Source organism: Lentinus tigrinus, assembly GCF_003813185.1.
Source record: "Lentinus tigrinus ALCF2SS1-7 unplaced genomic scaffold L226scaffold_39, whole genome shotgun sequence".
NCBI lineage: Eukaryota > Fungi > Basidiomycota > Agaricomycetes > Polyporales > Polyporaceae > Lentinus > Lentinus tigrinus.
In genome coordinates, this window is record NW_027137948.1 from 74,150 (window position 1) to 87,044 (window position 12,895).

The window sequence follows — 12,895 nt, forward strand, 5'->3', positions numbered from 1 at the left end:
TATTGCTGCATACCCGCTTGCTCTGCTCAGCATGCGATCGTCTGAGGACAATGGGTCTCCTGAGCATCCGTCCCCCATACAACTCGTGGACTCCGAGTTCGCGAAAGACTCGATCCCGCTCAACGCCATGTTGAACGAACTTCGCTCAGAGGGGTGAGTTTTTGACCTCCTGATTCGACAAAAGATAAATGCTCACCCGGCTGTGCAGAACTCAAGCTGATCTGGACCTCCCTCGCATCGTCATGACTGGGAACCAGAGTTCCGGAAAGTCAAGCGTTGTCGAAGCTATATCCGGGGTATGTATACCACTCTCATTATCACCGTCTCCTCGGAGTTAATCACAGCTCACAGATCAGCGTTCCTCGGGACTCTGGGACTTGCACGCGGTGTCCCATAGAGTGTCGCCTCGCCCCCGCACCGGACTGGTCTTGCCAAATCTCGATCCGGTGGGAGTTCGATGAGCATAACAAGAGGCTCAACGATGTCCGCGAGGTCCCATTTGGTACGCGCATTACCGAGAAGAGCGACGTCGAGTCGATGCTGCGCCGTGCGCAGGTAGCTGTCCTCGACCAGAAGACCGCTACGGACCACTTCCTCACTATGGACGACGAGTCGCTCAAGTGCCTTCTACACTCAAAGCAGGTGGCGCGTTTCTCGAGGAACGTGGTCTGCGTTGCGTTATCGGGTCCGGGTCTTGCGAACCTCTCGTTCATCGACCTTCCTGGTACGTGGTAACGCTAGGCACTCGCATTCTAGACTCAAAGAATCTCAAGGTATCATTCACAACGCCACTGATGATGTGGTCGAGATGGTGCGAGACCTCATCAGGTCATACCTTCAGGGCAACTCCCTTATCCTCGTCGTCTTGACTATGAGCGGTAAGCCCCGTCCAAGCTCTCGTGAGTGACTTATCTGATCTGGCTTGTATACGCAGACGACATCGACAACCAGGGCGCTGTGCGTCTTGCTCGGGAGGCCGATCCCACTGGATCGAGGACGATTGGTACGGATATATGACTAACACGTTCATCACTCGGAGCTTACTTGGTACTTGGTATCTCATAGGCGTTCTGACGAAGCCTGACACCCTTGACCCAGGCTCGACCGCGGCGACCACCCATTGGCTTGATATCATTGAGGGACGTAGAGATAATACTCCTCAAGGTTACTACTGCGTGCGGCAACCGAACGACAAGCAGCGCGCTCAAGGCATTACGGCCCCCAAGGCTCGGGAGGTAGAGGCGGCGTTTTTTGAGTCGACGAAGCCGTGGTCCACGTCAAGTCATCGCGATCGCTTCGGGACGAGCAACCTCATCAAGAAGATGAGCGGGCTGCTGACGAAGATGACTCGGGACTCGTACGTTCTGACCTGCTCACATACGTAACACGACAACTGACCCGCTCTTGGAAATACAGGCTTCCGCGGATGATAAACGAGGTCGCACGTCAAATCAAGCAATGCGACAGGGAGCTTCACGCGCTTCCAGCTCCAGTCACAAGCGATCCGCTCTTGTTCATGATGGACTTGGTTTCGAAGTTCTGCTTCGAGGTCAAGGAGCGCGTGCGCGGATCGACGACCCATACTACCCTCGTGCAGAAGAACAACGCCGTGTACCAGGAACTGAAGCTTGCGATCGGCCGCACGGCTCCGGCATTCATTCCCTTCGAGTCCTCTCGACCGTGCGACCTCTCCGTCTTCGTCGTCCCCGATTGCACAGGAGACCCTCGGTTCCTCGAGGACATCAAGAACCATATCGAGTCGTGAGTCTTTTTGTATGCTGTCCAACAATGCGTCCCTAACTGCCTGAGCTTCAGATGTGTCACCCGCGAGCTCCCGCGCCACACCCCGTATGCAGCGAAAGAGTCGCTGATCCGGGATTTCCAGGAGACCTGGGAGCACTCCACAATGTCATGCTTCGAGGACGTACAGGAAAACTTCAAAGTGACATTGTCTGCCACCATGGATAGTTCGTTTGGGAGGTTTGGGGCTCTCAAAGCCGTGGGAAGGTGCGTACTCGACTTCGCGGTTGGACGAAGGAAACCGAATTTGTTCTTGCAGTGCCATCGTCATGGAGCACTTCAGCCAGTGCAGGAAGAAGGCCGAGACGATGATCCATTACCATCTCTACTCGGAGAAGACCCTGCTGTACACTCAGAACAGGCATCAACTTGACACCCAGCGGGAGAAGTACCTCACGCTGTATACGGATGCTCAGAAGACCATCTTCAACTCGGCGACCCCTGGGTTCAAGCCTTCTCCGAGTACGTCACGCGCAGATTATTGAAGTCATTTGAGCTCATGCAGAATTAGCAGAGGGAAGTGCGTTGCCACCGCATGGACAGGCACCTGCTCGAGAGGCTCCGGGCAAGACGGAGAAACGTAAGTGCCACCCATCCTCTGTCCATTCAGTCGCTCATGCCAAAGTTAAGCAGCAGCGGCCCAACCTTCGTTCACGTTCTTTATGCCTTGGGTCAAGGACCAGCACAAGGAAGAGCTCGAGCTCATGGCAGATGTTCGGGCGTACTTCGACATCGCTTATGAGGTACGGCTCATCTTCGTTCGACCCCGGCCTTTTTTTGACGTAGCCGCCACACACAGCGCATTCTGGACGACGTCCAGCGGGCCGTTGACTTACAATTCCTGTACGCGTTCACGGACACTCTGCAGAACGTCATGTTCGAGCAGCTCGGCCTCTCCTCGCCCGACGCTCAGGCCCGGTGCGCCTCCTACCTCGCGGAGGACCCCGGCGTGGCTGCGAAGCGCCAGACGATCCTTTCGAGGAAGAAGCACTTCGTGACCGCGGAGAAGACGTTCAAGAAGTTTGGTCGCTCGTGATTGCTCCCCATCGATTGCCGTGTACATTCTTAGATTATTCCTTCCTTCTGTATACCTCCACTTGCATGCATATCGACTCTTGTGTTCGCAGATGTCCCTTAATAGTACGAGTATAGCATATTCTGAGCTGGGACACAATTCGTTGACTCCGAGCTCGTCCGGTGGGAGGGCCGAACCATCGGTAGCCATCTTCTGCTGCGTGACACTATCTCCCAACGAAGAGCGCAATTAGCATCGAGAGTGTAAGACTTCTTTGGCGTGGGGGTGTGCTAGTCGCCCGCTCACAGGTCTTCACCGTGCGTATACCGTTTCAACATCTTCAATGCACGGTCTCGGCCCTTGTAGGCTCTGCAAGTAGTCCAAAACATCATTTCGTACGTATGACAGATATACCGCGGTAACAAAACCTAACAGCCAGCTCGTGCCCTAACACCACCATCCTCCCGTCTCCTAGATGGTCATGAGAGGGCGTATGCGGACAGTCCCGTCATGCGAGCCCGACACGAGGGTGCCGTCTGTCGGCGAGAACAGCACCGTCGTCACATTATCGCTATGCTCGTTGAACGTGGCCACACACGACCCGTCCGCGGCGTTCCACAGCCGCACCGTGTTGTCCGACGCCGCAGACGCGATGAACTGTCCCCCCGGGGAGAACTGCACCGCATTGATCATGCTATCATGCCCGTCGAGCGAGAAGATGCGCTCTCCGCTGAACGAGTCGCACACCTTCACCGTCGAGTCGCTCGAGCCCGACGCGACGCGCTTGCCGTCCGGGGAGAACGCGACGGTCCACACGGGCCCGGTGTGCTCGTGAAGAATGACAAGTGCTTCACCTGTCTCTGTCTTCCAGACGCGGGCGCTGCCGTCGTCGGAGGCGGTCACGATGCGGTTCCTGTCGGGCGAGAACGCCGCCGAGCAGACCATGCCCTTGTGGCCCTGCAGAACCGACTTTGGTTCGCCCTGGCCAAGCGTCTCCAGGTCCCAGATATAGCAGTCGCTCTCAGTTCCGCCCGTAGCCATGAGGCGGCCGTCGGGCGAGAAGACGATGAAGGTGATGACGGCGAGGTGCTTGGTGATGACACGCAACTGCTGATATCCCTCCGTCTCCCAGATGATTAGCGAGCCGTTGTATGCCCCAGCGATGAGTTTGGAGCCATCAGGCGTGTACGCAACGGTGTGGATGGGCACCCCAGGGCTAAGGCGTCGATCCTCCTGGCCATCTTGGACTCTCCATAGGATGACCTTCTCGTCATTCGAGCCTGATGCAAGGTACTCGTTGTCACGGGAGAACGCGAGGGAAGAGACAGTGTCGCAATGGCCGGAGAGCTTATGGAGCGCGTTGTTGGTAGGCACGTCCCACAAGATGATAGTGGTGTCCTCGGAGCCACTAGCGGCGTACTTGCCATCTGCGGAGTAGGTGAGTGCGGTCACGGAACCATCATGGATGCTCGTTGGAGCGCCGTAGGTGATTATTTTCCTTAGCGATTCCTCATCGTCGCCTACGTGGGTCGGTGACTCCGGGCGTGAGGGACCATCTGCGCCTTGTTGTGGGTGAGCTGATTCGCAGGCGATCTCAGCCAGTCTTGTCACAATGAGGACTCGAGTTGCTCACCAGACGGGTCTGCCGGAGTTTCTTGGGGAACATCGGCGGGATCCGGCTCATCGGCAGTTGTCTTCTTGCTGAAGTCGATAGCGGCCGATACGGTACCCACTGAGAACTGCTCAGCTTGCGTGATGTGAAGTCGTATAGGCTCAACTAACCTCCGTGTTCGTCCAATTCGACGCTTGGCTGCAGCTCGTAAAGAGCTGCGGTGATATCATCAGGAAACTCTTGGTCCTATGGAAGAGGTCAGGGAACGTGGCGTGCCAGGAAAGCAATCCGCGGACCTTAAACAGAGCGTATAAGTCTCGATCGGATGCGATGGCGATGGAGGCTTCCGAGTTCTGCAACAAGAAGGTTGAGTACGCAGCGTTGAGAAAAGAGACTGGTATGAAATCCTCGTACTTCTAGGATGTAATCAAGCAACTCGTTCACTGGGTCAAAGTACTGGAAGCGAGTAAGAAGAGGCTGCGCGTCGAGCAGGAACCGTTCATCGTACCTCCTGTGACCGCCCCTCATCATCTGAGCCTGAGTCGTCCTCTGCTACCGGATCGACACTGCCCTCGTCCGGATCGGGAGACGGCAAGTCGTGGGGACCTGCTGCAGCCTTCATGACTTTGTTGCCCCAGATTCTGCGCTTCACCTTGTAGTAGTGGATGAATATGCACTGATCGATTGGCTCGTCCGCACCCTCTGCATCGGGGGATCCTGAGGCAGAAACGACCGTAGACAGTGTCGGTGACCTTGCTCGCCGCGTCGGCCCAGCGCCGTAGGACGATGTGGGGAGTGACTGGTTGGAGATGCTCACCGAGAGGTTGAGGCCTGCCGCGGAGCTGAAGTCGGCAGTGATCGTCCCCTGCTTCTTCTTGTATTGGCCACGGAAGGCGGCTCTCGCCCAGCGGGACGTCTTCGTCGTCCCGCAGACAAAGAAGAGATCCTGGTCCTTCTTCTCGAGACCGAACTTGTCCGCGAACGCGAGCCAGTGCGTGAAGTTGGCACGGATGTAGTTCACGACGTGGCGCTTGGACTCGATGTCCATGGAGTAACTCTTGGGCGAGAACACGAGGAACGCCCCCACGTCTGCTCCACACTTGAAGTTGAAGCTTGCGCCACCCGATACCGTGGGTATGGGTAGCGGCCTACCCAGTGGCGTCAGTCTATACGCTTCAGAAAGTCAAGCATGGCATGGACTCACGCGCCAGCAGATGCTCCACTAGAGACGTCTACCTCGCGGACGGTGCGACTGTAGAGAAAACGCTGAAGGATGCGCTCCTGGGGGCCAGACACGATGAGGTTAGGCGGGTCGAATGGAGTATATTCTTCCGGGACGCCGTATAGGACGGGTTGTTTGTCTTCGCTCTTCATGGCGTTGAAAAGCTGCAAGAAGGTGCCTTCCCTCATCCATCCGACGTCTCCAATCTGGACCTCACGGGCAGTCGGATCGGGATCGGGTAGCCAGATAGCCTGCCCATGTCCGTGGTGGAAGAGCTGTTGTGCGTAGATATCCCAGGAATGAAGGGTCTCCGAGCGGAAAGTAGTGTTCATGTTGAACAGCGGAGAGTGGCAGCGAGTGTAGAGCGAGAGATTCAGCAGTTGTGGCGGTATGTGCCACCTTAGTTAAAGCTGTCCTAGACTCCTAGTATCGCTTTTTGATCACTGCCATCTGGGGCGCTCATAACGCGCGCATGGCTCGGAAGAGTCCGAGGGCGGTAGAAGACGACCACATACACAATAGATTCCATGAAGGACCCGCACGAAGGGAGATACGAGGCGAACTTGCCATGGAGATAGGTATGCACGAGAGCGGTCGGAAGGAGCGAAGTGAAGGTCTGCGTCCAGAACAAGTTGATCTATGAACCATAGAAGTGGTAACTATCAATACTGCACGTTTGTGCGTACCAAGTACTCAAATTCACACGTTTACCATTCTAACGACTCCTCGAGATGAGCCAGACAGCCCGGAAACCTTGAGTGCACGCTCTTCAGGATATCTTGCCTCTTGCCCAACTAGACGACAACGTGGCGATTCGCTGTATGCGTGTGACGTCCCCAGGCGCAAGAAGTCAAGCATAGGCAAGTCCAGGAGTCCTTCAGCTGTCTTTGTTCAGATATAAACCAGTGTAGAAGATGATAGTCATGCGTCATCGAGCGGGAGGTGGAGGAGTTGAGGCAAATTTCCATCGGCGTCTACAGTAGGGCGGGAATTGCTTGATGGGGAATTTCGTCGCATCAGGCGGGCTGGGCGCCTGGCCGTCAGCCCTCGCACGACGTGCAAAACCAAATGCTCGGGTCAAGGTAATGCATGGGAAATCCAGATGGGGGCTATCAATTCTAGGTGATGTCTCGGCAATGTCGGCACTTCCGAAATGTAACACTCCGGCAGGATTTCCACATCTGTGACATGGAAACTGAGAAATGTCACAGGGACGGGGGTCGAGGAACTCCTTTGCCATGTCACGGAAATGTCTGTTGACACAAGGATTTCCCAGTGTGGGACAAGGCACGGGAATGCAAGGTGTTTCGTGAGTTCCAGTCGTCGGTCACATGGATGTCCGATGCCTTTCCAGGCAATGTCCTGTTTTAGGCCGTTGTGCGGAGTTGTTTGGTGTCTCATGCCCATTTTCGGGTTGCAGACATGTCAAAGAAACGTTACTTGTCACAAGCATATCTCCAATCAGGAAATGTTTGTGACATTCAGAAAACATTTCCCAGTCAGAGGAATTGCCGGGAAATTTGTGGGACACCGCGCGGACCGTATTCCCGGCCGTGCCGCTCACGCCCGACTCCATCTGACTCCATCCACTCACTCCGACTACATCCTGCTCACTTTCGCTACCTGCCACTCATATCCACTCACTCCGACCTACATTCACTCACTCCGACTCCATCCTGCTCACTTCTGCTCACTCCCACTACATCCTGCTGACACCGACTCACTTGTGCTCCCGCTACCCTCGGCTTGCCTCCCTCACACTCCGACTCCCACAACACACGCGTACACACTCTCGCAGGCGTGAGCGGAGCATAGTTGGAGCGCCGGGTAGGGTAGTGGGAGTGAGTCGGTGTCAGCAGGATGTAGTGGGAGTGAGCAGAAGTGAGCAGGATGGAGTCAGAGTGAGTGAATGTAGGTCGGAGTGAGTGGATATGAGTGGCAGGTAGCAAAAGTGAGCAGGACATCAGGGATTCCCCTAATTTCTTAGTGGACTTAGCTGTCTTAGTAATATGTGCTAAGACGCTCAAGTTCACTAAGACGTTGAAGATGCCCAAGTTACTAAGATGATTCACACTTAGGATAGTATGTTCAGATCATGTTCATTACACTATCTAATACAAGATACAACGTATGTGAGAGGATGAGAGTGCGAGGGAGAGGGGGCACAAGGGAGCGAAAAAGAAGGAGGGAGAGCTTGAGAGCGTAAGGGAGAGCACAAGGGAGCACAACGGAGAGCAGAGCAGCGGATAGCACAATAGAGAGCGCAACACAGAGAGCGCGAGAGAGAGCACGAGGGAGAGTGTGCGAGGGCGAGGGCGAGGGAATGCGAGGGAGAGAGAAGCTCATCTGTGTCATTGTCTTTCTGGTTGACCTTGCCGTCTTCATCGTTATCCTCAGACTCCGTTGTGGTGTCAGAACTTGACGCCTGAGATAGAAGGGTTGTGCGTGTGCTCGGGGTGTTGAAGAACAGGCAATGGAGAGTGAGCGCAAGGAAGAGACTGAGGGAGAGTGCGAGGGAGAAAGAGAGAATGCGAGAAGAGAAAGCGCGAGGGAGAGCGAGACAGAGAGTGCGACAGGGAGTGCAACAGAGAGCGAGAGCGAGGGTGAGAGTGAGAGTGAGAGTGAGAGTGAGAGCCCAAGAGGGAGAGCAAGAGATGGTCGATGAGCGACGAGAGAGCGACACCAGAGTCCGTGGCGTGGGAACTCGAGTCCCGACGGCGACACCCTGCCACGTCGTCGTCAGCTCTCCCTTCCGTCCTCTCTGTGCTGTCTCTACGTCGTCATCTCTCTACCACTCTATTCTGTTCTTCTAGTATCTCTGTGTCATCCTCCGCCGCCTCTGCTGCTCGTTCATGCCTCATGGCGACATCCTTGCCTGCCCCACCTCATATCGCGGGCTCTTCACAAACAGGTTTGTGATCACCCCAGGGAGCAATTCGCCCGCTCGCTCACTCACTCGTCCACCCGACCACTCGCTCGTCCGCCCGACCACTCGCTCACGTACCCGCATGTCGCTCGTCTACCTGCTGGCTCAACCGCGGGCTCAGCTACCCGTCCGCTCACCCACCCGCTCCTTCGTACGCCCACTCTCTCATCTGCTCACCCGTCCGCTCGCGCTCGCTCGCTCGCCCACACCCACTGACCTGTCTACTCACTGCTTGCCTGCTTGCCCGCGGCCCGCCCACTTGCTCGTCAGCTCGTCCGCTCACCTGCCCGCCCGGTCGCTCGCTTGTTCACCCGCTCGTCCACTCGCTCGTCTGTCTGCCCGCTCGCTCACTCGTTCGCCCGCCTCATTGCTTGTCTGCCCGCTCATCCACCCACTTGTTGCTCGTCTGCCTGCACCCTCGCTCGTCCACCCGCTCACCCGCCGCTCTGCTCGTCCGTCCGCATTGCCCGCGCATCCGCCCGCTCCGCATTTGCTCATCCGCCCGCTCCGCGTTTGCTCGTCCGCTCGTCCGCCTACCTGCTTGTCGCTCATCTACTCGTCCGCCTGCCTACTTGTCGCTCATCGCTCGCCTGTCTGCTCTCATTTGTGGATGCAGCGCAGGCCCGCGCAGATGAGTGTGAAGGGGATAAGGTACTCGCCGCCATGGTGCCTCAGTAGTCGCGTTTGATAGATGTATTACATAATAATCATTATGATTGTTGCTCCGCGCTCGCTCGAATGCTTGTTTTGTGCCCGTCTTAGTCTGTCTTAGCCATCTTAGCTATCTTACCGGTGAGCGTCTCTGGTCTTGAGGTGCGGTCGACCGCATCTTTGAAACTTTGTCTTTGGCCATCTTAGCCATCTTAGTGCTCTCCCAAGTCCATCTAAGAGCGTCTAAGATGGCTAAGAAATTAGGGGAATCACTGATGGATGGAGTCGGAGTGAGTGAATGTAGGTCGGAGTGAGTGGATATGAGTGGCAGGTAGCGAAAGTGAGCAGGATGGAGTCGGAGTGAGTGAATGTAGGTCGGAGTGAGTGGATGTGAGTGGCAGGTAGCGAAAGTGAGCAGGATGTAGTCGGAGTGAGTGGATGTCAGTCAGAGTGAGTGGATGTCGGTCAGAGTGAGTGGATGGAGTCAGATGGAGTCGGGCGTGAGCGGCACGGCCGGGAATACGGTCCGCGCGGTGTCCCACGAATTTCCCGGCAATTCCTCTGACTGGGAAATGTTTTCTGAATGTCACAAACATTTCCTGATTGGAGATATGCTTGTGACAAGTAACGTTTCTTTGACATGTCTGCAACCCAAAAATGGGCATGAGACACCAAACAACTCCGCACAACGGCCTAAAACAGGACATTGCCTGGAAAGGCATCGGACATCCATGTGACCGACGACTGGAACTCATGAAACACCTTGCATTCCCGTGCCTTGTCCCACACTGGGAAATCCTTGTGTCAACAGACATTTCCGTGACATGGCAAAGGAGTTCCTCGACCCCCGTCCCTGTGACATTTCTCAGTTTCCATGTCACAGATGTGGAAATCCTGCCGGAGTGTTACATTTCGGAAGTGCCGACATTGCCGAGACATCGCCTAGAATTGATAGCCCCCATCTGGATTTCCCATGCATTACCTTGACCCGAGCATTTGGTTTTGCACGTCGTGTCGTTTGGAGACCAAACTCGCGATTCGGGAGATGATAACCACACAGTAGAACGACGACAGCAATGATTCATTCAATAATATACACCCTGGAACAGAAGTTCAAGTCCGAATAACCGAGGTACCGATACATCGTAGTTTAAGCATGACAGGCGTTCCTGACCTTCAGCAAACAGCGACAGCCATAGACCGAGCACCCGACTCAGTGTACCATCGGGGCTGAAACGAGGAGCAGCAAACAGCTTGCCGTAATATCTGTACGTTGGAGATCAGCACCGCGCTCGGCGCATTCTGGGTCCCTTCTAGCAACTTCAACGTTCCCACTGAAGCGGATCTCTCGTCAGTGTCATGCACAAGGTGGAGTACAGTGCCCCGAGAGACTCACCGCTATCCTTGTCGAGTTGTACGCGTGGCGCGGCGCGGTTGAGCACCGCTACCACTGGTTCAAAGGCATCGTGACCATATTTCTGCGGAGAAGACGAGTGTGTCAGCGCTAGTGGAAACGCAAAAGATGTGCGGAGGAACATACCTGGAGTAGCTCGCAGACGTCGTGCGTAGACGCAATAGCGGTATGCGCAGACGAGTTCTGTTCGGCCAGTAAGCACTCGTTCCACGAATCATGTACACAGACTGATAAGAAGCCGCGTACCTCGAGGATGTAGTTCAGCACGTCGTCGACAGGATCGTGGCGCTGAAGACAATAGCAAGCCATCAGCAGGATCGCCAGAGTAGACACGCAGACAAAAATGTACCTCGACAGGTTCCTCATCCTCCTCATCGCGGTCGCACCCCGCACGAACGCGTGGCGGGTCCTCGTCCTCTCGTCCCTCAGGGAATTCATGCGGCCCCGCGGCGGCACGGATGGCCCGTGACCACCAGAATCGCCTCTTCATCTTGTAGTAATGCACGAACACGCACAGTGGGCCTTCAGCGCTCTCCGCCCTTTCGCTCTCCGGCGTAACACCAGTCCTGCATGTATCGCGCCCAACGATATCCGTCCCGTCCACCTCCGCACGCACCATCCCCTCGCGCGAGTCCCAAGACACGCTCAGCTGCGGCGTCGCCGTCCCCCCTCCCCGCGAGTTCGAGTCCGGAAGCGTGAACGCGAGCGCGCCACACGCGGCAGTCGTCGTTGTCCCAGTGATGAGGATGAGATCATCTGCGTCGAAGCCCGAAGTCTCCGCGAGCGCGACCCAGCTGTTGTAATGCTCCTTCATGTACGCGACGATTCGCCTCTTCGACATGATCGTGCGCGTGGTAGCGGGCGCGAGCATGAGGAGCGCCGCCGACCGTTCTGTCAACTTCGCGCTCGCGCGTATCGTGCTGTATGTAGTTCCGATCGACGTAAGAGAGCTGCTGCGCTCGGGGACAACTTCGATCCACAAGGAAAACTCACGCCGCGTCCCGGTCTGCCATATCGAACCTCGTATCTGTCACGCTGCTGCTGTGCAGGAACGGCCCAGACGGCAATTTTAACTCTTGCAGAATCATGTTCTTCATAGCCAAAGGCTGGTAGTCCTCCGGGAATGGGATGTCGCTCTCGTGGTCCTGCTGCTCCGTAGTGTTGAACAGCCGGTGGAACTTTCCCTGAAGGAGCCTTCCGACGTCTCCGAGCTGTATAGGCCGTTCGTCACTGGGAAAGCCCCAAAGGGGGTGGCCATACCCCAGGGGGAAGAGAAGGCGAGCGTAGAGCTCGTAAGCAGGAAGTCGGGAAGGCATGACGAGGAATATCGTGCTGTGGCGAAGATCAGCAAAGATCGGAAGTGTAAGAGGGGAAGAGGGACGTTGAATCGGATGCCGTATAGAGCGAGAGACACTCCTATTACAGCGCGAGTGGGAGTTACGTTGGGTAGCGTCTGAATCTTATACAGGTTCAGCCTTTGAAGGCAGGCAAGCAACAATTGCGCAGCGAGGGACACATCCGCCACAAGGCGATGCACCCGATAACCCCAGAAGCACAACGCATGGCATGTTCACCTCACGACTTCCAGGCGGACGTCCAAGGCTGTTCAAGTGGCAGGTGAGAGAACGCGGCGTATCTGCGCGCACGGAGAACAAAGAGTCCACCAGTCCATCGACGCTCGAACTAGAAGGTTCCCAGGGCCGCCCACAAAGCACCGGCCCCAGAACGCGTGTCCTCGAGATTCATCCAAGCCCTGCAGATTCATACTCCCAGCCTGTCAGACACAGCGTTGTGCACCATCACGCGTGCGTATAGCTCTTTGTCTCGCCTGTGCCAATTAGAGCCGGAGAAGTACGAGAAGGTGGACGATGTACCGCAAAGTGGACAAGGTTGTCGACATCTTGAAGGACGGACGGACTTTGCGGGACTGCGTACGTATCGCATTATTGAAGACGATTGCGTACCTTAGGTGTTCTCCAATATCACATCGCCTTCATGTCATGGCCGCGCTGCGGAGTCCGGGCATGAACGAGCCCGACACAGGAGGACGAGAGGACAGCGCTAGCGTAGCAGTCAGTGGCCGCAGTCTTCCGAGCACCATATTCTGAGCAACACCGCGACATAGCTGAGCATAGTGAACTTGGTGATACGGAGAACGAGTGTGGCGGAGACTAGAGTCATGGTCGTGGCAAGCGGCAACGAAGTTTGCCTCGGCGTCTCACAGTCAAAGGGCGGGAATTGCCTGATTGAGACTC

At 56.0% G+C, this 12,895-nt stretch overlaps 3 protein-coding genes across 3 annotated transcripts; 1 reads left to right on the top strand and 2 right to left on the bottom strand.

The window, feature by feature from the left end:
* Positions 1-31: 31 nt before the first annotated feature.
* Positions 32-2,836, top strand: L226DRAFT_574923 (uncharacterized protein; the record flags this gene model as incomplete). The annotated part of the gene is made up of 12 exons (XM_067685124.1): positions 32-153; positions 209-296; positions 352-724; positions 774-878; positions 935-1,003; positions 1,066-1,357; positions 1,417-1,761; positions 1,816-2,007; positions 2,060-2,262; positions 2,315-2,380; positions 2,434-2,543; positions 2,600-2,836. 12 exons carry the CDS (start codon positions 32-34, stop codon positions 2,834-2,836), a joined length of 2,202 nt encoding a protein of 733 aa, XP_067530775.1.
* A 256-nt stretch (positions 2,837-3,092) lies between these two features.
* Positions 3,093-6,055, bottom strand: L226DRAFT_493198 (WD40 repeat-like protein). The gene is made up of 7 exons (XM_067677424.1): positions 5,632-6,055; positions 4,936-5,575; positions 4,842-4,883; positions 4,724-4,780; positions 4,598-4,673; positions 4,449-4,547; positions 3,093-4,392 (listed from the first exon to the last, which is right to left on the bottom strand). The coding sequence occupies exons 1-7, from the start codon at positions 5,979-5,981 to the stop codon at positions 3,287-3,289; spliced, it is 2,370 nt and encodes a 789-aa protein (XP_067530776.1). The 5' UTR covers positions 5,982-6,055; the 3' UTR covers positions 3,093-3,286.
* Positions 6,056-10,354: 4,299 nt separating this feature from the next.
* On the bottom strand, positions 10,355-12,081 carry L226DRAFT_232184 (uncharacterized protein). Its single transcript, XM_067673101.1, has 6 exons — positions 11,634-12,081; positions 10,990-11,560; positions 10,887-10,928; positions 10,767-10,823; positions 10,623-10,704; positions 10,355-10,560 (listed from the first exon to the last, which is right to left on the bottom strand). The coding sequence occupies exons 1-6, from the start codon at positions 11,954-11,956 to the stop codon at positions 10,403-10,405; spliced, it is 1,233 nt and encodes a 410-aa protein (XP_067530777.1). The 5' UTR covers positions 11,957-12,081; the 3' UTR covers positions 10,355-10,402.
* Between the last annotated feature and the right edge of the window lie 814 nt (positions 12,082-12,895).

Coding starts and splice junctions, on each gene's coding strand:
- L226DRAFT_232184 (XM_067673101.1), bottom strand. CDS start 11,956: ATGCCTTCCCGACTTCCTGCTTACGAGCTCTACGCTCGCCTTCTCTTC. Junction 10,929..10,989: donor AGGATGAGGAACCTGTCGAG/GTACATTTTTGT, acceptor TATTGTCTTCAG/CGCCACGATCCTGTCGACGA. Junction 10,824..10,886: donor TGCTGAACTACATCCTCGAG/GTACGCGGCTTC, acceptor CTGGCCGAACAG/AACTCGTCTGCGCATACCGC.
- L226DRAFT_493198 (XM_067677424.1), bottom strand. CDS start 5,981: ATGAACACTACTTTCCGCTCGGAGACCCTTCATTCCTGGGATATCTAC. Junction 4,781..4,841: donor TGCTTGATTACATCCTAGAA/GTACGAGGATTT, acceptor TTCTTGTTGCAG/AACTCGGAAGCCTCCATCGC. Junction 4,548..4,597: donor CGAATTGGACGAACACGGAG/GTTAGTTGAGCC, acceptor AGCAGTTCTCAG/TGGGTACCGTATCGGCCGCT.